The 24,507-nt window shown below is 42.0% G+C and overlaps 1 protein-coding gene across 3 annotated transcripts; it reads right to left on the reverse strand.

Moving 5' to 3' along the window:
• Positions 1-1,995: 1,995 nt before the first annotated feature.
• On the reverse strand, positions 1,996-24,405 carry slc25a25b (solute carrier family 25 member 25b). Of its 3 annotated transcripts, none has more exons than XM_079660637.1 (11): positions 23,468-24,405; positions 8,105-8,231; positions 7,867-7,954; positions 7,388-7,423; positions 6,954-7,065; positions 6,048-6,206; positions 5,796-5,948; positions 5,598-5,705; positions 5,070-5,237; positions 4,732-4,882; positions 1,996-3,706 (listed from the first exon to the last, which is right to left on the reverse strand). In XM_079660637.1, exons 1-11 carry the CDS (start codon positions 23,801-23,803, stop codon positions 3,522-3,524), a joined length of 1,623 nt encoding a protein of 540 aa, XP_079516763.1. In that variant the 5' UTR covers positions 23,804-24,405; the 3' UTR covers positions 1,996-3,521. The 3 variants fall into 3 exon arrangements, with proteins under 3 accessions (XP_079516763.1, XP_079516765.1, XP_079516764.1); XM_079660639.1 differs by lacking the exon at positions 23,468-24,405 and adding an exon at positions 9,591-10,000; XM_079660638.1 differs by lacking the exon at positions 7,388-7,423 and having other exon boundaries at positions 23,468-24,403.
• Positions 24,406-24,507: the final 102 nt, after the last annotated feature.

Here is a 24,507-nt window from a genome sequence, read left to right on the forward strand (position 1 = left end):
CTTTGGGTTTTGCCTGTGCAGACTGCATTTATAGTTACAACGGTGTAACCAACATGAAGACTAGAGAGCTGCCTATGGGAGAAAAGCAAACCATTTTGAAACTGAGAGAAGATGGAAAATCCATCAGAGCCGTTGGCCATAGCCATTTAGAATGTCCTGAAGAAGAAAGAAAGCACTGGTGTACTGAGCATCAGACTTCAAACTGGTCGACTGAGGAAAACATCAGCAGTTGATGACAGAAACATTGTGAGAACTGTAAAGAAACATCACCAACAACCTCCAGAGGGCAGGAGCGAAGGTATCACAATTGTGGAGTCTATTTGTATATAACATTACAAGACTGATTCTTATTATTACATTATTTGCTTATTGTGCTCATGAGATTGCTATGACTGTAAAATAAATAGGACCAATCACTAATCCCAGGTCACACACAGTCATATGAGAGGTTAAGCTTGCAATACTAATGTAGCAGAAGCCAGGTGCAAGGCACTGTAGAAACAATGAGTTATTGAGGCTATGGCCTTGGCCGCCTGGGTTAGCTCCACGCCCACGCATAGCTGGGAATCAGTATAACCAGGATTCCACTTTTCTGTAGAAGCTTCAGCAAAACAAATGATTGGGGTAGCGACAGAGTAGGGAGGGACTTCCACAGGCCGGCCGAATGCTGATTGGAAGGTCGTGTTGCCAAGAGACTGCCACTGCTAAGTCTGTGCACCAACCAGAGAGGCCAAAGTCTAAACCACAGCCCTCCCCTTCTAGTCTTGACCAATCATAAATGTATGGGCAACGCCCTGTGTAATACAAATGTATGCACGCACGAGGTTCGGGGCTCTTGTCCGGAAAAATAGTGGTTACAGATTACAGCTTTGCTCCCTGTAATTTCTATGACGTGACGGAGTCCTTGGCCAAGTGATAAATATCTTTTGCTCTCTCATAATAAATAGTTAAACTTAGAAGTCGTCTTTCTTTCCTGGAATGTTGAACACAACACAATCCACCGTTAGCAGAAGACTTTGGAAACAAAAGTACAGAGGCTACACCAGAAGATGCAAACCAATAATAATATGAAGGCCAGATTTGAATTCGCTAAAAAGTACAGAGACGAGGCTCGACAGTTCTGGGACAAAGTTTTATGGACTGATGAGTCAAAGATGAACCTTTACCAAAGTGATGGAAAGGCCAACGTGTGGAGAAAGAAAGGATCTGCTCATGATCCCAATCATAAATCTCATCTGTGAAACATGGTGGAGGTGATGTCATGGCTTGGGCTTGCATGGCTTCTTCTGGACGGGCTCATTGATCTTCATTGATGACGTAACACGTGATGGCAGCAGCCAAATGAACTCAGTAGTCTACATTTTGTCTGCCAATTTAAAGAGGGATGCAACCAAACTGATCGGGATATCCTTAATCATGCAGCAAGACAACGACCCAAACACACTGCCAAAACCACCAAGGAGTTTATCCGGGAAAAGAGGTGGAAGGTCTGGCCAAGTCAATCTCCAGACTACAACCCTGTTGAGCGTGCATTTTACCTGCGGAAGAGGAGACTGAAGGGAGAAACACCCGAAACAAACAGCAACTGAAAGAGGCTGCGCTGAAAGCCTGGAAGAGCATCACAAAGAAGAATGCTAAAGTTTGGTGATGTCAAAGGGTCACTTGAAGTCTCTGTTCCTATGCTTTTGCTCACATGAAAAATGGGTGGGTTTAAACAAAAGGTGCTTTCTTCTCAGTTGTTTAACAGATCTAGATGGAAATACCTGGAGTTAAAAGCTGAAATACTGACCTTTTGTCTCATATTCATCTTCTGATGTCAAACCTAATTGTTTTCAGTGTAGAGCTAAAATAAAGCAGTTGGCCTCGCCCAATAGTTTTGGAGGGGACTGTATGTGGAGAGGGACATAGGTACAGTAGATATAAATATGTGTGTGTTGATACTGTGGTTGCAACTGCATTTACACGTGACAACATATCAATGATGACAAAAACACATTTCCCAATAATTAGTTGAGTTTTAATCATTTTCCAACTATTACACAAAATATTGGTTGATTTAAATATTCTACTCCACTTATTCACATTATTGTTTCCTTTTTTTTTGTTTAACTTTGTATTGAACATTCTATTTCTTTGAAACCATGTCAGATTACTTCTATTACTTCCAGTTCTCAGACCACGGATTACTCTGAAATCAAAGAGACCTGTATTTATTCAGCATAACCAATACATCACAAATGCAGTCATGAATCCTTTTTTGTAAAAATAAATACATAAATACATTAATAATAATAAAATCAGGAGTTAAAGCGGAGTACCTTAAAGTGCATTCAATGTTCCACAGACTTCCCCTCTAATAGTGTTCAAGTGCATTTAAGTAAGAGGCACAAAAGGCACTCGTGGATCTGCAGCTCCAGTCAGAGAGCTGCAGCAGGTCAAATGAAGGACTTGTATTCACTTCGTACAAGAAAAAATGGAAATTTCTTCAGCCGACTGGTGAAATATTCAAATGTCACGAGCTAAGACGAAATTTTTTCCTGATGACTCATTTGAAACCTGCATAGAGGGGGCCTGCTTTAAAAGAAAACATATGTTAACTGATATTTTGTACAGGAATAAGGAAGAATGGAGGTGTGTCCCGTGACACTAAACTCAACATTTTATACTGCTATTTCTTAAAAATACAGAATCTGCAGTGTCCACTTAATCTCACAATGTTTCCCTTAACAGTCCAAATGCTGCATGTCCTCCCCTTCCTGTCTTTCCTGTTCTGGACTGAATAATAAGGTCAAAAAGCACAACATATAATCCTAAAAACATGCTTTCCAGTGTATCATTGTTAAACAATTGAAGTCACATCATGATGAGTCATGTTGCTGCTTTCCTGCTCGGTCACATCTCGCTCCCTAAAACAACTGACTGAATGGATCTAATGGATTTAAAGCAACTAAAGGAGCAGTGGACCTTGGAAAACAAAAGGAAATGTTATGTTCCATAAACAACGTTATGGTCCTGATTCAATCTTGTGTGCGTATGAATTACTAAGCTACAGCTACTGTATCGTTGTCCTTGTGGCTGCAGCAAGCGGCCAACTGAGAGAGCCTGAGAGCACACGTAAGAAAAACATGAATGATGTCTGTGATGTGCTATAGCAGAGCCCTTTAAGACAAAGATTCTCCCTTCACACTGAGCAGGAGCTCCTGACATATCATTGGCAAGTTGCTGGTACCCCAGTAAACTACTGCCATAAATTTAATGTAAACATTTGTCCCCTGAATTGCGCAAGACATGTCTATATAAGAGCAATTACAATGAGTTGCTTCAATCGAGTCTTCATCAACCTCTCTGCCTTCAGGTTCTCATTCCTCTTCATTCATATCACCTCACCTTTATTTTTCAAACCCTGATATTTCATAATGGGATTTGAATATGTCGAGTGTCAGCTGCATGTTTCTTGGAGGCCAACGCAGCAAATCTTCAGCTCAAAACAAACGCATAAAGCCTCCAGCCTCTGCCCCTCCTCACTTTGACTGGACCCCCAGTTGGACCTTGAGGTACTCGTAGACCACATAGCTGATGCTGACTGATGGAATGACCTTCATGAAGTTGGGAGCCAGGCCCCGATAGAGTCCCAAGGGCCCCTCGGTCTTAACGATGTGTCTGAACAAGGTGCTCATGGTCATTTGAGGGCCCCCTTCCTGGGTAGCTGAGGAAAACAGAGGGAGACAGGCTGATCCAACACATGTTAACTCCTGAAACACCACGTACACCACAGATGCTCCAACCTGGACCTTTAAGTACAACTGAAGTAAAGTTCTGGAGTAAAACTACTTAGTTACCTTCTACCTGTGAATATTTTCAACTATATCAACTTTACATTTAGAACTGTATTCTTATTTTAGTTCTAGCTCTTATATCTTTTATTACCATTAGCATATTTTGGAATCTACTTGCACCTGCAAAATGTGTTGTACTCCTACATGCACTAGCTACTGTTACCTCATACTGTGGGTAAGAAAAAGGCTTCATAAAGTCCTACTTTCCATGTATTAGCATTTTTAAGACTTTTGGAAAATTGATATAAGAAACGACTTATGTCCAGCTGTAGTAAGAGAGGTTTAAGAAACTAAAATGTTGTAGCAATAGGTACAGTCCTTACAAAAAAGTACTGACTAATAAGAACAATGGATGGGGCTGTTCCTGAACCTTATCATATCTTTATACATTTTTAACAGACAGCAGTTGTCAGTGTTGTAAGAATAACCCGTATCCTTTACTTAAGTAAAAGCACAAAATTAGTATTATCAACTAAATGCATTATATCAACAGTAAAAGCACTTTTTATGCAGAATAGATCTTAGCACTTTGTTATAATAATAGTAATTATATTATAATGTTTTTCTACTTTCAAGAGCATTTAAGGATTGTAGTTTGTCGTTGTGGACCACATTTTGACACGTGAAATACTGCGTAGATTAATAGTACCGTATTGCATTATGCCATATTAACATATTTGATCATGTACAAAGTAACTAGTAAATGTTTATAGTAAAACGTGCAATATTTTCCTCTGAAATGTAGCATAGTAAAAGTATAAAGTGGCATTAAAATTAAATACTCAAGTACAGTACAAATGTGTACAAAAAAGTACTTAAGTACAATACTTGGGTAAATATACTTGGTTACCTTCCACCACTGTGTACAGTAAAGGAGAGTTCTACAGGGACTGACCTTGTGCCTGCATCCGAGTGCGGACCAGGGCCAGGGGGTAGCTGGACAGCTGGCCACAGGTGCAAGAGGTGGTGCCGCAGGCCAGCAGCACGAACACCCCCGGGTCAGCGCTGTCTGTGGCGAAGCGCTGCAGCCAGTAATTTTTCAGAGTCTGCAGAGGGGAGGACAGCTGTCACTTTCAACCACACAACAAAGAGAAGGTATCATCACCATCACCCCAGCAACAAACTGTTCTGCCTGCTCCCGTTGGCAGGCAGTACCGCAGCATCCGGACAAAATCCACCAGACCCAGGGACAGTTGTACCCCACAGACCATCAGAAAGACAACCACCACACACCTCATAGACTGCCAGGTCGATGCCAGCGTAGGGGATGATGCCCAGCATGTTGGGGACGTAGCCCTTGTAGAAAGCAGCCGCCCCCTCCTTCTGAAAGATATGTTTGGCACAATGCACGATGCCCGAGTACTGGCCCGTCTTCCTCAGAGCTAAGCGTGTCTTCAGGACCTGAGCGAGTGGACAGAGAGGGTCGTCAGGCCTTCTGACAGGTGAAGGAAAACACCACTTTGTCCAACAAACAGACTATTATATATATACCGTGCATTATCTTTCACATTTAAATAGCTTGGGTGTCATGAACCTCATTTACATAGATGACTTGCTCACACTTTGTGCATAACTGGAGGTCTGTGAGTCTGGTTTCAAGGCTAAAAGTTCAAATGGGCAGTCAGTCACAATACAAAAATAATCCAGTTTCTGCATAATGCAAAAAAAAAAAAAGTTGCTTCAAAACAGTGACAAAATTAATAGAATTATTTTGTTAGCGAGGTCTCTCTGGTAAAGGCATTAGTGATCCTGGTCTCTAACCTCCATGGGGTAGATGCTGCTCTGAGCGATGGCTCCAGCCAGAGAGCCGGCCACCAGCCGCTCCGCAATGCCCAGCGTCTCCTGGTTACTTCCCATCAATCGTTTAATCTGACAGACAGGAATGTTTATGTCATGCAACAGCACAAAATGTGAGGGAAATACAGCTCTTACTGGGGTCATTGCTGTATTGGTGCAAACCTGTTCGTAGGCCATGAACTTAATAGCAGACTCGGGGGCTATTTTAAGGACATTGATGCCGTTGCCTCGCCACAGTGACCTCACACCTCCCTCTCGGATCATCTGCATGAAGCCTCCAGAGATACGCATGCTGTTGCTCTTGGAGGAGTGAACCTGGAGCCCAGTACAGGAAACACAGTCCACTTGTTTTCATACTGTGACCACTCAATATCTTCCTTTTGTTTAGTAAAGTCATCAGTGTGCATACTTTACCTGCATGAGTACTTTGAGCCTGTCCAGTGGTGCAGTACAGGTTCGAGACACAGCGCCCGCTCCACCTCCAGCCACTAGATGTCGCCACAACATTCCTGTTTTCTTCTCTTCCGCTGTGAACTCATCAGGGACCAACACACTCTCACCAACATCAAAGATCTGAGGGGGGAGCAGAGTATAAAGGTGTTAGTGTATACCATACTCATACCATCAAACACAAATGCTGTCAAACTGATATTTAGATACAATATTAGTTTGATGTAGTGCACAGCACGCATCGGCAGAGGTAAGTCTCTACTGGGGGGACATGCAACTGAGCTGCATGTCTGGGGGTCCCCTCACAGGACTAGTCAAAGAGAAACATGCCTCTGGGTTAAGTGCTGATGATAAAGGGGAGACAGCCAACGTGAGCAAAGCTTTGTGGTCACATGATTTTATTTACCAGTCTGGCACCACCCCCTACACATCCTCGCTGATCAGCACACTGATGTGCCGGTGCGGTGTGATACAGTTAAAACTGCTGCATGTTCCATGCTCCATTGGGCTTAACAAAGGATTCAGTGTTATCATTATTATAATTCATTATAAAATTCCAGAAGGTGAAACAAGGTTAATTATCTGCTCCATTCAAAGGTAAATATTGTTCATGGGGTTAATTATTACTCTTTTTGTGGGTGGTAGGTTGAGGAGGACATATCTCAGGGTAAGCAAGCTAATACAATTAGCATCTATTAGTGGCCGTTTATTTATGTTTCTATAGTATTTTCATAATTTCTAACGTGACATCCTGGATACATATTTACTTCTTGCTCTTCTCATGCATTGCTCACACTTATTAATTCAGTATATTTCAGTAGGAGGGATGAGATTTGACTCATAATGTTGGTTTTGAAGCAGAGTGTGTACCGTGGAGTGTTTCCAGTAGAGGATGATCTCAGGAATGTTGTCTGCTGGATGGAGGAGGTGATAATCCCGCCACTCATTCCAGTCAATAGTCATTGTGCCATTTTTGTCCATACTGGGGAGGAAAATAAAACAGTTTTATGAATCTGACAGTTTTAGAGAGTAGAAAGAACAAAGATGGCAGTCTGCTCACATGCACTGTTACTTCTCCAAAGTTGTGATACTGTGATCATGGCTCCATCTATGAGTTCAAGTGCATTCTGTTGTTGCAGCAGGATGCTTTGCTTGCACTCTGTGCCTGATTCACTGTATTAACACAGCATTTCTTAGTTTTTCCATTGTGTTAATTGGTAATTCTGAAATAGCTAAATAAATTGCAGTAACTGAATTAGACTGACTGATTAGCACTGACGATTAACACTATAGAAGCTACTTACTACAAGATAGGGGCCCAGATATGACCCCTCCATATTCTGAGAGCACCCAAAGAGAAGAACAGACAGACAAGGGGACAGACAGGAAGTGGTTAGAGGGATTGGACAAGGATCACACTGAGACAGTTGCTGCTAATGGATAGAACATTAGAAGTTTACATGAGTAGAAAAGAACAGCAGCCGAGTTAAAACGTAATGATATTACGGAAGAGTAGTTAAAGAGAGACATAAAAAAGAAACACACACACACACACACACACACACACACACACACACACACACACACACACACACACACACACACACACACACACACACACACACACACACACACACACACACACACACACACACACACACACACACACACACACACACACACACACACACACACACACACACACACACACACACACACACAGAATGAACAGAAGTGTGAACCCAAGATGTGTATTAGAAGTGGATCACAGCATTTCTCTCACCTTCTGAGGATCTTCTCAGACTGTTCCTCAGAGATGATCACCCCCAGGTCACGCAGAGACTGCATTATTTCTTGCGAGTCAATCCGGCCTACATCACAAAAATAAGTCTAGAGGTCAGACTTGAAGCTCTGCTCCTCTTGTGCAATACTTCATGATGCAATACATAACCATCCTGTGACAGTGTGATTATGTATTTGTCCTATCTGTTTTTAACACACATTCTAAGAAGATTCCTTACCATCATTCTTCTTGTCGAGACTCTTGAAGACCAGCCGGAGTTTCTTCTCGTGGTCTCTGAGATAATGGACAAACTCTTCAAAGTCTAACTGTCCGTCCAGGTCCTTGTCTCCTGCTTTCACTATTTTCTGTAAGGAGAGAATAGAAGCTTTTGAGGGACTGATTCTCAGTAGTGCTTGTTGCATTAGCTGTACATACAGTGACTGTAAAGGATATTAGCCGATTCCTCCATAGCTTTGTGGACAGAGTGATGTGACAAACAGAAGGTCAGAGTGGAAGCTTCCACCATCTCCTGTCATCTGTGCAATGTTGACGCAGCCTGCAGTTCAGACCACTTTACAGCTATCACACATTTCAGCTTATCTGTACTCTAAGACAGTCCCTGCCATGCTCTGCCAATATAGTCTGCTAAAGCAACTGGAAGGATTTCTACAAGGATTAACAGTGAGCTGGAGCTTGAATACACACAGACAGGTAATGGCTACCTGAGGGAAGGAACACCTGCACGAGCAGTGGTACTCTACATTTTGGTATATTTCACAGAATCCACCTGAGCAATACTTTTCCAAATCATTAGTGCTGTTAGCCAGGAGGAGCAACTGACTAAGCAAAAAACAAACAACTATGTGCACAATTAACTCACAGGATGGAGACAAGTCCATTGGTCAAACAACTAGCTTAAATTGTATGGCAGCACTCTTGATTAGCTATTGACTGTACATTTGTCTTTAAAGTAACCATATGTTATCACAGTACAACTGACAACATGACACCTTTTACTGGCAAAGCCCCCAATCCTTAACAAATAGTCTAACTTATTGTGGTCTCAGTTAGATCCTGGGACATATAGACACAGACACATGAGGTTCCCTCCACTGTGTAACTGTAAGTTGAAGGATCACAATAAAGAAAGATTGTTTTCTCTTTGTGGCATATTCCTGAAAAGCATCATCAGAGCACAGATGGAACTACACTACACTGAATGAAAAGCAGCCATACTGATTGTGTCATTTTCAATTGTATGATGCACATTTCAACAGCCCTAATCAAATCTATCAAATGCTGATAGGTATACCAATAGGCACTATATTTATCTTGCTAAAGAATAAGCTGTTTAAACATCTAAATGTTCCAGCTAGAAGTCGAAAGTATTCCGCTGTGTATTGACTGCTCTAACTGTGGTACCCTTTGCAGCTTCAGTAGAGCTGGTCAGTTAAGAGTGTTTGCACTTGGTAGTTTCCAGGTGTAGATGTCTGAGTACAATGTGTTTCTGGAAAATAGCCTTTAGCTCAGTGAGCCAACAGTGGGTAAACAGAGACCAACAACACTGAGATCAGCAGCTCTGGGAGGCTGTACTTGGGAACAGCGTTGCTCTGAAATGTCACATCCAGGAGATGTCGAGAAATCTCACAGGACAATTTAAAACTCTCTCCTAATGTTAGTGATGGATAAAAAGGTCAGAAGTCCAGTCTCCTGCTTTATCCTACCTGTTGAAGACCCGTAGGAGGTGCCACAAGGATATATACAGTGTTCTTCTTTGGAGTTTCAGTCCTGCTGATTTCTTTACTGTCGAAGGAGGGCACAGTATTTTTCTCTCTGCAGTTCCCATTGGCCTCTGTCTCTTTCTCCCCTGGCAACTGAGGATCAGCAGGCTGACACTGCGTCCTGCCAAAAAGCCTCTGGCACAGGAAAGTAAGTATCTCCTCCATCATACTCAAGCTGGGACTAAGTGTGTCTCGCAGCAACAAAACTTCACTGTGTGCTGCTGGCTGAAATCAAAGACATGCAATAGCAGAAAAGGTGTGGAAAGGTCAGCTGAGGACAGAGTGGGGCTGAGTTCTCCTCTTTCTTCCTACTCACTGGTCCAGCTCAGTGTCTCATCTTCTTACTGGATCTTTTCTCATTACATCACTCACTTGACAGACAGCCAGGCTCAGGTCGACAGACGTAAAAAAAAAAGCAGCAGGATAAAAACTAAATTCTCATATCCAACTCTTGCTGTGTTACTTCTGAGGAATGACCCAGAATTTTGCACTCTAAGTACTTCTTGTTGGGTTGAGGAATTATTTGTAGCAGCACCAGCAGTCAGGATTTGCCATTTTGCCGGCTTCACGAGCAGCAGCCAAAGAAATGCAGTAAAGAGAACCTGCAGAAACCTGCATCCTCACTGCAGCTGAGGCCGACCAATCACTGCAGCCCATACTAGCAGGTTCAATCGTCAAGCCGTGGAATGAGCCTCTCAGCCAATGGAGAAAAGGATTGCCGCATGGAAATTAATTCATGCCATCAATCTTTAGCCAGAGAAGAAGGAGTGGGCGGAGTGAGAGCAGGGTTTCCCCTCAGTAGCCCCTCCCTCACAGCAGAAAATCTGCTGACTGATGCCTCCCTCCCTCATCCTCCTCCTGAGTCATTGCAGGCTCATAGTCAGCATCCAGCAGGCGAACCCATCCACCCGACATCAGAGCTCAGCCCTATTTGAACACGTAGAGGGTTCCTCCCGCTGTGAAAACTACAGTATTTTCTTAAATTGCTCAAGACTTCCAGCTGCTGTCTGCAGATCTGTTTCATTGACTGCACTGCCAGTAGAGCACACTGATCCCAGGAGGAGTTGGTTATTGACAGAAACTCTCTCTGTCAATAACCTCTCGAGGATCTCTCTTATATGTCCAACAAAAAACCTATGCAGGTCCCGATGCTCAAATACTGCAACCAGGCTCTACCTACTAGCATGAGAGATATCACATTTCAGTTTCTACCTATTCCAATTTTTTATTTGTATCAAATTTTACAGCCAAAACCAGCCATGTGTTGATCTAGAAAAACCTTTAGGCAATTGGAGAGGTTGAACACTTTTCCCTGTTTTAGTTTTAATAATTAAGAAGTAACAATTTAGTTTTTGGACTAAATTCTGTTGTCTATGATACACTAAAGATGTATGCAAACCCCTCAAGTATATTAAGTCCTTAAAATGTCACTTTCACAGATCTACTCATGGTTCTCTCTCACGACTCAGCTTTAGTCCAAAACCTAAAAAACAATAGCTGCTTTAACTGTTGGTAGAGGTATTATAAGCCTATGTACTGGAATATAAGAAATTAAACAATCAACAAGGTTTTGCTTTGGATTTGATCCATATTTAGAAGGATAGCTCAAATATCTTGTCCAAAGAGCACACACTTTTTTTTTTAAACCGGGGAGAATTTCTCGTAGCATTTTTTGATTCAGTGAATTATTCAAAGTTGGAAGAGGTAATTTGAGACTTTTTGTGAAAATTTGTATTAACCAGTAGACGACTCACTGCTCAATCTATGTCTTTTATCAAAATGCCCAGTTGTCCTATGTTTACCAGGGTTCCTACAGTTTAAGGCTACGGACGTATGCGCAAAATTGTCATTCTTTTCCAATTCATGTCCTTTCCAAGCCAGTGAAGGGACAAAAAACATTTGCCTCTAGTGAAGTAAATTCACATTCACAATTCATCATTACATAGCTTAATAGTTGGCTGCTGTATTTATGCTCTGAAATTTGAATTGAGAACCTTTTTTGTAACATAAAACATGACATTGTTGTCCATTGAAAAAGTTAGAAGATCTACTTAAAATGTTGGCATAATAGGCTGGAACCCATAATTCTGAGTATCTTTTGCACTGCATTCATCAAGTATTATGTCTTCTTATCAAGTGTTGTGGTAGAAATGATGCTATTCATACAAAGTCAATCTACTTTACATTACATTACATTACATTGCATTTAGCTCTCGCTTTTATCCAAAGCGACTTACAATAAGTGCATTCGACCAGGAAGATACAACCTTGAAGAAAACAGAATCATATAAGTACATCAGGTTTCATAGAGCCAAACATTTCAAGTGCTACTCAACTGGCTTTAGATAAGCCAGCCCTTTATTAGTATATAAGTGCTTTGTTAGTAATTCTATCGCTCAAAGTGGAGTCGAAAGAGATGAGTTTTCAGTCTGCGCCGGAAGATGTGCAAGCTATCTGCTGTCCTGATTTCAATGGGGAGCTCATTCCACCATTTTGGAGCCAGGATAGCAAACCAACGAGTTTTTGCTGATGGGAACTTGGGTCCCCCTCGCAGTGTGGGTGCAGTGAGCTGTTTGGCCGATGCAGAGCGGAGTGCACGTGCTGGGGTGTACGGTTTAACCATGTCCTGGATGTAGTAAGGGCCAGATCCATTCGCAGCATGGTACGCAAGTACCAGTGTCTTGAAGTGGATTCTAGCAGTTACCGGAAGCCAGTGAAGGGAGCGGAGGAGCGGCGTGGTGTGGGAGAATTTTGGAAGGTTGAAGACCAGACGAGCCGCTGCTTTCTGGATGAGCTGCAGAGGTCGGATGGCACTGGCAGGTAGACCAGCTAGGAGGGAGTTGCAGTAGTCTAGGCGTGAGATGACGAGAGCCTGGACCAGAACCTGCGCTGATTTCTGGGTCAGCTGGGGACGTATCCTCCTGATGTTGTAAAGCGTGTATCTGCAGCAGCGGGTTGTAGCAGCAATGTTTGCAGTGAAGGACAGTTTGTTATCTAGGGTCACACCCAGATTCCTTGCAGTCTGAGTCGGGGAAACAACAGAGGTGCCAATGTTGATTGTTAGGTCAAGAGTGGGAAAAATTTTCCCGGAAGGAAAAGCAGTTCAGTCTTGTCAAGGTTTAGCTTGAGGTGATGAGCAGACATCCACTGAGAGATGTCTGCTAGGCAAGCAGAGATGCGTGCGACGACTTGGGTCTCTGAGCGGGGAAAGGACAGAATTAGTTGGGTGTCGTCAGCGTAGCAGTGGTATGAAAAACCATGCAGGCTAATGACAGACCCGAGCGAGTTTGTGTACAAGGAGAAGAGGAGGGGACCAAGAACAGAGCCCTGAGGGACCCCTGTAGTTAATTGACAAGGGTCGGACTCGGACCCTCTCCAAGTAACCCTGTAGGTGCGGTCTTTGAGGTATGAGGTGAGGAGGGAAAGTGCAGTGCCTCCAAGTTCTTGGAGAGTGCGAAGGAGGATCTGATGGTTCACCGTGTCGAATGCAGCAGACAGGTCCAGAAGGATGATGACAGAGGAGAGGGATGCTGCTTTAGCAGTGTGCAGTTCCTCAGAGACAGCAAGGAGAGCAGTTTCTGTTGAGTGACCTGCCTTGAAACCAGACTGGTGCGGATCCACAAGGTTGTTCTGATGGAGATAACAGGAGAGTTGTTTAAAGACAGCGCGTTCAAGTGTTTTAGACAGGAACGAGAGGAGAGAGACAGGCCTGTAGTTTATAACATCAGACGGGTTGAGAGTGGGTTTCTTTAGCAGAGGGTTTACTCTTGCCTCCTTGAGACTGTTTGGAAAGTGACCAGAAGTTAGAGGAGTGTTGATAAAATGGGTGAGAAAAGGTAGAATATCAGGAGCGATAGTCTGAAGGAGGTTTGAGGGGATAGGGTCCAGAGGACAGGTGGTAGGACGGGCAGAGGTAACGAGGGTAAGAACCTCACTTGGAGAGAGAGGGGAGAAGGAGGTCAGTGTGTGGGTGAAGGGAGGTCTGGTGACCCAGCGGTGAGTAAAGGTGAGTCAGAAAAAGAAGAGGAAATATCATCAACCTTCTTTTCAAAGTGGTTAACAAAGTCGCTTGACAGAAGGGAGGAGGGGGGAAGGGCTTTGGGGGGGTCCAAGAGGGTGGAGAAGATAGAAAATAGTTTTTGGGGATTGGAATAGGAAGATTGGATCTTATCTTGAAAGAAAGTGCTTTTTGCCTGAGAGATCGAAGCAGAGAAAGAGGAGAGGAGAGCCTGATAGGTTCGAAGGTCGTCATGGTGTTTGGATTTCCACCATTTCCGCTCTGCTGCCCTAAGGATGGTTCTATTAGCACGCAGTACGTCATTTAACCAGGGAGCAGGAGGGGACTGAGGAGCCTGCCCAGATGTGAGAGGACAGAGAGAGTCCAGAGAGGATGAGAGAGTAGAGAGGAGAGTTTTTGCACTCAATAAGTCAATCAATCAATGTTTATTTATATAGCCCAAAATCACAAATGTTACATTTGTCTCAGTGGACTTCACAGTTTGTACAGAATATCAGTATGACAATACGACACCCTCTGTCCTTAGACCCTCACATCGTACAAGGAAAAACTTCCAGAGAAAACCCCACAGTTTAAAGGGAAAAATGGGAGAAACCTCAGGGAGAGCAACAGAGGAGGGATCCCTCTCCCAGGACGGACAGACGTGCAATAGATGCCGTGTGTAAATTGAAAAGATAATACATTTGCAACATAGGTAGTCCAAATGTTTTGAAATGCATGTGTGTATAATAAGAAGATGAATCCACGAGGATATCCATCCAGGACTTATGATCCAGGACCGCAGCCACGACTCAAGATCCAGGACTCGCAATCCATGACACAGGACCGCAGGATCATCCATGACTCCGGATCCCGGCGTATATAGACACCAAAAAGAAAGAAATTTGGGGAAGCTGGGTTAATCGGAACATGAGAGTACACAGGTATAGACAGAGAGAAGGAAGAAGTAAGATGTCCCCCGACAAACTAAGCCTATATCAGCAAAACTAGGGGCTGAATCTAATCAGCCCTAACTATAAGCTTTATCAAAAAGGAAGGTCTTAAGCGCACTCTTAAAAACGGATAGGGTGTCTGCCGTCCGAACACAAACTGGAAGCTGATTCCACAAAAGTGGAGCTTGATAAGAAAAGGCTCTGGCTCCCATTGTATTTTTAGAGACTCTAGGAACAACCAACAACCCTGCATTCTTGGAACGCAATGCCCTAGTAGGACAATAGGGTATAATGAGTTCTTTAAGGTAAGATGGCGCCTGCCCATTAAGGGCTTTGTAGGCGAGAAGAAGAATTTTAAATTCTATCCTGTGTTCTATAGGGAGCCAGTGTAAGGCAGCCAGAACAGGAGTAATGTGGTCCCTTTTCCTAACTCTGGTTAGTACACGAGCTGCAGCATTTTGAATCAGCTGAAGCGACTTGACTGACTTCTTGGTACACCCTGATAATAAGGAGTTACAATAATCCAGCCTTGAAGTAACAAATGCATGGACTAGTTTCTCTGCATCGTTTTGAGGCAAGATATGCCTGATTTTTGCAATGTTACGTAGATGGAAGTAGGCGGTCCTTGAAATTGATTTTATGTGGGCGTTAAAGGATAAATCCTGATCAAATATAACACCAAGATTCCTTACAGTCTCACTGGAGGCCAAATTAATGCCATCCATAGTTAATATATCTTTAGATAATTTGTTTCGTAGATTCTTCGGGCCAAGTACAATAACTTCAGTTTTGGTCGTGTTTAACATCAAAAAATTTAAGGTCATCCACGTTTTTAAGTCCTTGAGGCAGTCTTGAATTTTATTTAGATGATTAATTTCATCAGGCTTGATTGATAAATATAGTTGAGTATCATCCGCATAACAATGAAAGTTTACAGAATGATTCCTTATAATATTGCCTAACGGAAGCATATATAGGGTGAACAAAATAGGTCCAAGCACTGAGCCCTGTGGCACTCCATGGCTAACTTTGGTTTGCATGGAAGATTCATCGTTGACACGTACAAACTGAGAGCGTTCAGATAGATAAGACCTAAACCAGCCTAAAGCAGTTCCCTGTATGCCAACTAAGTGCTCTAGTCTTTGCAATAGGATATCATGGTCGATAGTATCAAATGCAGCACTAAGATCGAGTAAGACAAGAATAGAGACAAGTCCCTTGTCAGAGGCTATTAGAATGTCATTTGTGACTTTAACCAGAGCTGTCTCTGTGCTATGTTGTGTTCTAAAGCCAGACTGAAAATCTTCAAATAAATCATAGTTTCTTAAGTAATCACACAGCTGTTTTGCGACTGCTTTCTCAAGAATTTTTGAGAGGAACGGAAGATTAGAAATAGGTCTATAGTTGGCTAAAACCTCTGGATCGAGGTTGTGCTTTTTAAGAAGCGGTTTTATCACTGCTACTTTGAATGATTTTGGAACATAGCCTGATAATAAAGACATATTCATAATATTTAATAAAGAAGTGCTAATTAATGGAAAAACTTCTTTTAACAGCTTAGTTGGAATCGGGTCTAAGATACACGTTGATGGTTTAGAAGAGAGAATCATTGAATTTAATTGTTCAAGGTTTATGGCTGAAAAGCATTCTAGTTTACTATCTAGTGTAATATTATTAGAACTTACGTTTCCGGGAGCTGTTGATAACACTATACTGGTCAAAGGTAAGAGGTCATTGATTTTGTTTCTAAGAGTAACAATTTTATCGTTAAAAAAGCACATAAAATCATTACTACTGAGTGCTATGGGAATAGAAGGCTCAGTCGAGCTGTGGCTCTCTGTCAGCCTGGCTACAGTGCTGAAAAGAAATCTTGCATTATTCTTATTCTCATCTATTAATGAAGAGTAGTATGCTGCTCTCGCTTTACGCAGTGCTTTCTTATATTCATTGAGAGTAATATGCCAAATTAAACGAGATTCTTCAAGTTTAGTGGAACGCCATATCCTTTCAAGTTGTCTCGACTTTTGCTTTATTTTGCGGGTTTCGGCATTATGCCATGGAGCTAATCTATGTTGTTTTATTTTCTTCTTTTTCAAAGGAGCAACAGAGTCTAATTTTATTCGCAGCGCATCTGTAGCACTATCAACAACATGATCAATTTGGGGTGGTGTACATTTTGTATAAGTTTCCTCCCCTACATGCAGACATGCTATCGAATTAAGTATTGGTGGAATCTCTTCCTTAAATTTGGCTATAGCACTAACAGATAAGTTTCTGCTGCAGGAGCTTTTGGCTAATGCTTTGTAGTCTAGTAACAGTACTTCAAAAGTTACTAAGAAATGGTCGGATAAAGCAGGATTATGCGGTTCGACTAATAGTTGCTCAATTTCAATACCATAAGTCAGAACAAGGTCAAGAGTGTGATTATAGCAGTGGGTTGGTTTATTTACACTCTGACAGAAACCAACAGAATCTAATATAGAGTTAAATGCAACAGTAAGGCTATTTTTATCATCGTCAACATGAATATTAAAGTCACCTACGATAATTACTTTATCTGTTTTAAGAACCAAAGCTGATAAAAACTCAGAGAATTCTGATAAGAATAAGTTGTCTTTGAGAATTCATTACGAATAAACAAACTTTCTCAGAAAGGACTCAAAATCACAGAGTACATGAACTTGACAAGAGTCTGGAAGTCAGAGCAAACAGTGCTGGTTCTGTGAATTCTGTATCTGATTGGCGGCCCTCCCTCCCTTAAGCCCCTGTCACACTGTCCCGAAATTGACACCCGATGGACACACGAATATGGAATTGTGAATTTCGCACGAAGATGGCCCCGAACCACACACGAAGGCAACATTTACATTACATTTAAAACATATAACTGCAACGAAAGTAAGAAAAACTAGGGATGCACCGAATATTCGGCCGCCGAAAATTATCGGCCGAAAATGGTTAAAAAGGCCCTTTCGGCTTTCGGCCGAAAGGGTTCTAGCACCGAAAAAATATCACCGAATGTCAGAGAACAGGGTTACGTTGGTAAGCTAACGTTGTGATAACGTAATCAAAACGCGGCGACAAGCACGGCGCGCGACCATGCTCACGGCTGGCTCAGAGCCAACATGTCTGCCGCTTGGAGATATTTAAAAATATCAGAGAAAGAGGCGCGGATTGCGATTTGTAAAACGTGTTCAGCTGACATTTCTCGAGGGGGTTTAACTGCAAAGACTTTCACCACTTCGGGATTACTCCACCACTTGAAATCAAAACACCCGGACAAATATGCGGAGTAAGATCAAATCACAAGCACTGACAGCGAGAGACTGTTCAGCGCTGCCTCTCATGTGCTTGATGAGAAGAGGAACAGACTTATGGCTGATAAAGCAGAGAAGCTACTGTTCATTAAAAAGAACCTCCCACTTTTCATTAATAAGTAGACAAGGCTGGCTTATCATAAGCTTATCTAGTTCTACATGTCTACTCTATACCCACTTTCCTGAACAATTTTCATTGTGAGATATAATTCACCATCTCAGGTTATCATTAGGGGGAAATGACAGCAGCACAGTGTTCAATATATTGTACTTTCGGTATCTAAATGATACAATGTTGTTTACATTGCTCATGAGGACAGACCACCTTATTTGCAGATTCTTGAAATTGTAATTTAATTTGTAATTGATTGTGGATTTTGTATCCAGTTTTCACTTTATGTATCTTTATACAATGTGTACTACTTTGCTTATGAGGACAGACAGCCTTATTTACAGATTCTTGAAATTCATTTGTAATTTCATTTGTAAATAGTTACATTAATGTGGATTTATCCAGTTTGCACATTTGTATGCATGCACTTATAGGTGCATTTGTTGTTGTTGAAGGCCTGGCTGTTACAGTCTTTATTTACACTATTTTGTTGTACTGTAGGCCTACTGGCCTAGATGTTTATGTGGTTTTAAAGCACCTTGGCTTTGTTCTGAATGCACTTTGTTGTAGTTATCCTACAGAGAAAAGAAAATGCACTTGACTTGGAATTAATGTACTGTATGCATTCAAACGTGCTGAATAAATGTTTTATGGACCCATAATAGTGATTATTATTTAAGTTAAGTTTTGCCATAATCATGTCTTTTTCCATAATCAGGTAGCTGAACAACATTGGTAAAAAATGTATACATTATATATATATATATATATATATATATATATATATATATATATATATATATATTTCTAATCATTTTCGGCCTTTCGGCATTCGGCCAACTGTTTCCTATTTTCGGTATCGGTTTCGGCCAAGAATTTCCCATTCGGTGCACCCCTAAGAAAAACGATTATGTAAAAGTACTATGATACTGTACTGATATTTTCAGACTTTGTTCTTTACTTTATCCGTCTTTATATGTAGAAGATATTAAGTTTTCTCCGTAATGTTGTTTCCATAGCAACAACAACTTCCTGTCAACTCGCCTTCAAAATAATATATTATATCCTTTTTAGTTTCACAGAACACAAATTGGGTTATTTACATAATATGTTTACATGATTTTGTAAACAACCCGATGGACACACGATAAAGGAAAAGTTCAAATTCAGCTCTGATCGTAACAACATCGGGACATTCGTGAGGGCATCTTAAGCCATCGTATGACCAATGGTGGAGTTTCTTAGGCCCCGGCAGCAACTTCGTGAGTGGTGGCAAAATCTTGGGCATGCCAAAAAATTGCCGAAGGACCTTGTGAAGGTTCATTTTCGTGTTGAATTCGTGTGTCAATTTTGCCCTTCGTAAGTAAGGCCATCGTGAGAGCATCTTGTTATCATCGGTGCCATCGGGCATTCGCCCCGATCAGAGTGAGGGCGAATGCCCGATGGCACCGATGATAACAAGATGCCCTCACGAATGGCCCGATGTTGTTCCGATCAGAGCCGAATTTGAACATTTCCTTAATCGTGTGTCCATCGGGTGTCAATTTCGGGACAGTGTGACAGGGGCTTTAAAGCAGAACTCCTAACACCAGTCCCAGACAGTAACCTTGCAGGTCTCCCTTGAAAAAGAGATCTATGATCTCAATGGGACCAATCTGATTAGATAAAGGTTTGAAATGAAACCTTGAATATCTCACCATTCTTTGTTATATGAAGCTGTGTTAGGAAACCAATCCCAAGGTATTAACCAGTGTGTCATAGCCTAAAAATGTAAAATGCATCCATTTAAAGTAAAATAGAGTTTATACAGTTGAAAGTGTAGGTGCAGATAGAGTTTGAACAGTTGTAGTTCTCCTCCTACACTGAGGCAAGCATAGGTTCTCCTTGTACAATGAGGCAAGTGAAATTAAAACAAGGTCCAAATACTAACAATTCTTCATTATAGGTAGAAAGGCAGCATTATACATACTATGGTTACACTTCGGGTCTGTGACTACACTCAGTTAGTGTCTGTTCATTGGTAGGAATGTGTGGCGTAATTAAAAAAGTGATTTCAGCTATGTAATGGATATCATTATGTCTCTATAATAATCAGTTCAGGGCACAAACAAGGGACAACCTCTTCAGTCGTCCAGCACCGTTATGTTCTGCTGTAGCTAATATTTAAAAAGGAACGTGTGTTAAAAGGTTGAAAGCCTTAACCAGTTCTGTCCAAAACTGTTATTTTTCTACCTGTGATTTTTCCTGTTAGTTAGATAATCCTGCACATTCAATTGTTAGGTCAAAAAGTAACTGAACATGTTTGTCTATGGTTTGTCCTTTTTATATCAACTGAAAGAACAATCAAATATGCATCATCCACTGGCATTCAGCAGGAATCCCCTTGAATACATAAAGACTAGAAACCCTAATCAAAGTAAAGGTTCTGAATTAGCTACTAAAAATATTACAACTGTATCTTATAGTAATTCCAATTAAGTGATGTTCAGCATGTGAATTTCAGCTCAAAAACAACAACAAGCAATCAACACACAAGAAACACTTAACTAATGGCAATTATACCAAATCCTTTGGTATAGGACGTTGTAAAGAGACTGTACCTGTTCATGTGTTTAAATAACATAAAGGAAGGTCTAAAAGCTGTGAACTCAAATGCTGGCTGCCCCTCAGGCAGTCCTGTCACATACCTCCTGTATGACTTACAGGCAAGACTTACGTGAAGCCAGTTTTTTAGGCTTCTTTACTAAACTTAGGTGTTGAAAATGCCCTGTATGTGTTATAAACCTCAAACTGAGGCTCCGTTTACAGAGAAACAAAAACGAAAACGAACAGAATTCGATATCAAAAAAGTCTTCCGTCCACACGGAATTGGCTCAACAAACGTGTCCGTCCACACGAGACCCCTCGACCCGCTGGAGACATATGCCGGGCCTATAAGTAGCGCTGTACTTCCGCCACAAAATACACCAAAAGCAGCGAAGAAGACCTCCCGAGCATGGTTTCCATGGTGGCCTGGTTGCCCTTCTGTTTATTCTCCGCGGTGGATTTAGCAACATGTAGTTCATTTAGTTCTCCATGTCCACTTGTTGCTGATGGTTTTGGTAGAGGAGCTGTAGATTTGGGTGAGCAGCAGAGGTGGGGAGAGGCAGGGCTCTGGCTGTTTCGGCGGCCTCTGTTTCTCTTTTTCTCCCTCCCCGAGGCGAGCGTGTTCTCCTGCTGTAAAAGGCAGGTGCACCGCACCCACTGCCACTAACTCTGAGCCTGGCTCTTGAGCAGGACGTTCTCCCCGGTACTCCACCAGCAGATGAAAAACGCCCACCTCTCCGCCTCTTCCAAGGGACCAGGGAACCGTGTGGGGGGGTCTGCTGGAGGCTCCTGCTGGATGCACTGTCCTGCGAGATACCGGGACCTGGCTCGAAACACTCGGAACACTGTTATTGTTGTTGGCGAAACACATCAGCAATGACGCGGGGATGAGCAGGAGAGGTGGGGAGGGGCGGGCCTATGGCGCATAGGGCGTACACACAGAGCCGTTTGACCCCCCAGAGCGTTGCGTCCGCAGATCTGACCACCTTGGGACCCGTTATCGTTTGAGGGCTCTGTTTCCGCGGTTCCGTTACGGCCTTGTGTGAACGAACCGTCCATACGATAGAGAACTGTAGTGGATACAACCCGTTCCGTCTCCGTGTAAACGTGGCCTAAGAGCAGTCCAAGTCTTGTTTCCCTTTTTCCAAGGTTGTCAATGATACAATTATGTTTCTCTCAATTTATGAGGGTTTGACTATGGTTTTGACTAACAAGTGTCGACTTTAATGCATATTCTGATAAAAGTGTTTATAAATTAAAACGCAAATTTTTCCAGAACTCCCTTTATCTTCATTAGGCAAGATGCTTAGTTATACTGGAGAAGAGTTTCACTGACACTGTATGTCTCTTGGCCTACAAGTGCTACCAACATGTTACTTACTTGTCAAGATGTATTCATAAGTTATTTTCCCCCCCGAAATGTTATCAACAATGTTGTATTATACTTGACCTTTGTCTGTTTCTACTGCTTGGTTTTTGCACTCCCCTGGTGTGTCGTTCTTATTATCTTTGTAATCTTTGTGATGTTGTCGGTTTTTTTATTTCATTTTCAATTAATCTATTCAAGGAAAAAGCAGAGGTTAAAGAAGTACTCTTGTGCTTATGTACTTTTACTTGGGTGAAAATTTGAATGCAGAACTTTTCACTTTACTTGTAACCGAGTATTCCTACACTCGAGTCTGGTATTTCTACTTTAACCTAAGTATTAGCATGAACATGTACTTAAAAATATAAAGTAAAAGTACTTACTATGCACATTTACCAATTTCTGAATAATATAGATGTATGAAAAATATGTATGATTATAATTATGAATGTAATAATGTGTTTATCACAGCTGGTAAAGATGGAACTAATTTTAATTACTTTATTTACTGATCTGTAGTTTGTGAATTTGATCAAAGAGTAAAGTTACAAAACTCACATAAGACATCAGTTCTGATTAATTATATTTTATATCAATAATCCATATCCACAAATTAACTAAAAGGTATTACATACTGTAATGATGTAGAAGTAAAATATTTACCTCAGAATGTTATCAGTGTTGTAAAGTAACTAAGTACATTTACTCAAGTACTGTACATAAATACAATTTTGAGGTAGCCTACTTGTACTTTACTTGAGTATTTCCATGTTATGATCAGGTTATGATACCTCCTGACTTAAGATTTTCATCGTCATAACTAGACTGTAGCTATGTTCGTATGACAAAATAAAAAACCGTGAGCCTTCTACTCCACTACAATTCAGAGGTAAATTGTGTACTTTTACTCCACTACATCTATCTAATACCTTCAGTTACTTTACAGATGTGGATGAATGATGTAAAATATAATCAAGTGTTAAATCAGACTTTAGTTCCACCTGGAGTAAATCCACAAGCTACCCTGCAGTATAGAAAGTCATTCAAACCAGCTGCACCTTTACCAGCTTTGAGAACACTTTCATGATCAATCATTATAAAACATATATTATTCTGAAATGGACCAATCTGCACAATACTTTTACTGTCGCTACTTTAACTATATTTTCATGCTAATACTTTTACTTGAGTAACATTTGCTATGCTATTTGTAACAGAGTATATTACTATACTATGATACTTCTACTTTTACTAAAGTACAAGATCTGAGTACTTCTTCCACCTCTGAATTTTAGTGGGGTAGAAGTACAAAGTTGCAGAAAAGGGAGATTCTCATAAAGTACAAGTACTTGAAATTGTACTTGAGTACACTACTCGAGTAAATGTACTTAGTTACTTTACACCACTGGAAACAAGTAAGATAGAAGTGTGGACAATGAGCAAGGAGACAGTATAAACACAAACAGAACAGCCGGTTGAAAGCACTCACCCTGAGCTCATGTTCAGTGCGGTGTACTCCTAACTTCTTCAGCCCAATAGTCAGGTCGTTGACACAGATGCCTCCATCCCCGTTCACATCCAGGACCTGGAACAGAACCTTCAGCCTGTGATCCTGCTCGGGCCCCCCACACGTGTCACATTGATGCGTTGACTGACCCGGCTCCGAGTGACGGCCCCCGGCCCCGGGCTGCCGGGGGGCTGTTAAGGGGGGGTCTTCAGTGTGCCCGCCGACCGGGTCGACCCCTAGGTGGGTGTCGCCGGATTGGCACTGGCAGAATACATCACTGAGCAAGGACGGCATCAACGAACCCTGCTGGTGCATCATAGGTGTCCGGCACGGTCCGCCACGCTTTAACCTCTGTACGGTACTGATAACAGCCGGAGAGCACTGAAGGCCAGCGCTGTGTCTCGAGCTGTGTTTTCGAGCCCTGACTACCACGTCACATGTCCCTCCATTTCAGCCTGTTCTGAAAGGAAAAGCTACCAGAAGCCGGTAAGCCTAAAAAACAAACGTTTTACTCCAAACCAATTTGCAGAGTTCCCCTGAGACGAAAATGGTTAATATCTACAAGAACACTTTATACATTAGCCGAGTAAACTGGCCTATTTAGAGTGACGCTAGCCTGAGTGTTGACGTTAAAAGCCGGTTAAGGGAGACACGGATCCTGACCTGTCAGCGCCTTACCTTTTATTCATTAAATGACTTCACAGCATTGAGTGTCAGAGTCTATACCGAGCTTGTATATCGCAAAACACGAGAAATGTTCCTCAATAAAGACCGTTATGAGTAAGATATGTGTTCCGATATTTTAGTCCGTTAACTTGCCGACTGAGTGAGAAGAGAAACTGTGGCTCGGGGAGCCAGCTGCGCCGGAAGTCTCGCTGTACAACGCGAGACTACAGCGCGACTTCATCAAAGGGTGCTGGGTGCTGGGAGCTGCTGTGGTATTTGAACAGAGACTGCTCTGACTGACAGGCGGGTGACTTCTTCTTTCTAGGAAGGAGACCATAGGACCAGTAGTTGTACAG

This window comes from Notothenia rossii, assembly GCF_949606895.1.
Source record: "Notothenia rossii genome assembly, chromosome: 11".
Lineage (NCBI taxonomy): Eukaryota > Metazoa > Chordata > Actinopteri > Perciformes > Nototheniidae > Notothenia > Notothenia rossii.

Excerpts from the sequence above, each read along its gene's own strand:
- slc25a25b (XM_079660637.1), bottom strand. The coding sequence starts at position 23,803 with ATGATGCACCAGCAGGGTTCGTTGATGCCGTCCTTGCTCAGTGATGTA. Across the intron at positions 7,066-7,387 it reads ATCTGGGCCCCTATCTTGTA|TATGGACAAAAATGGCACAA; the intron begins GTAAGTAGCTTC and ends TTTCCTCCCCAG. Across the intron at positions 5,706-5,795 it reads AGTTCATGGCCTACGAACAG|ATTAAACGATTGATGGGAAG; the intron begins GTTTGCACCAAT and ends CCTGTCTGTCAG.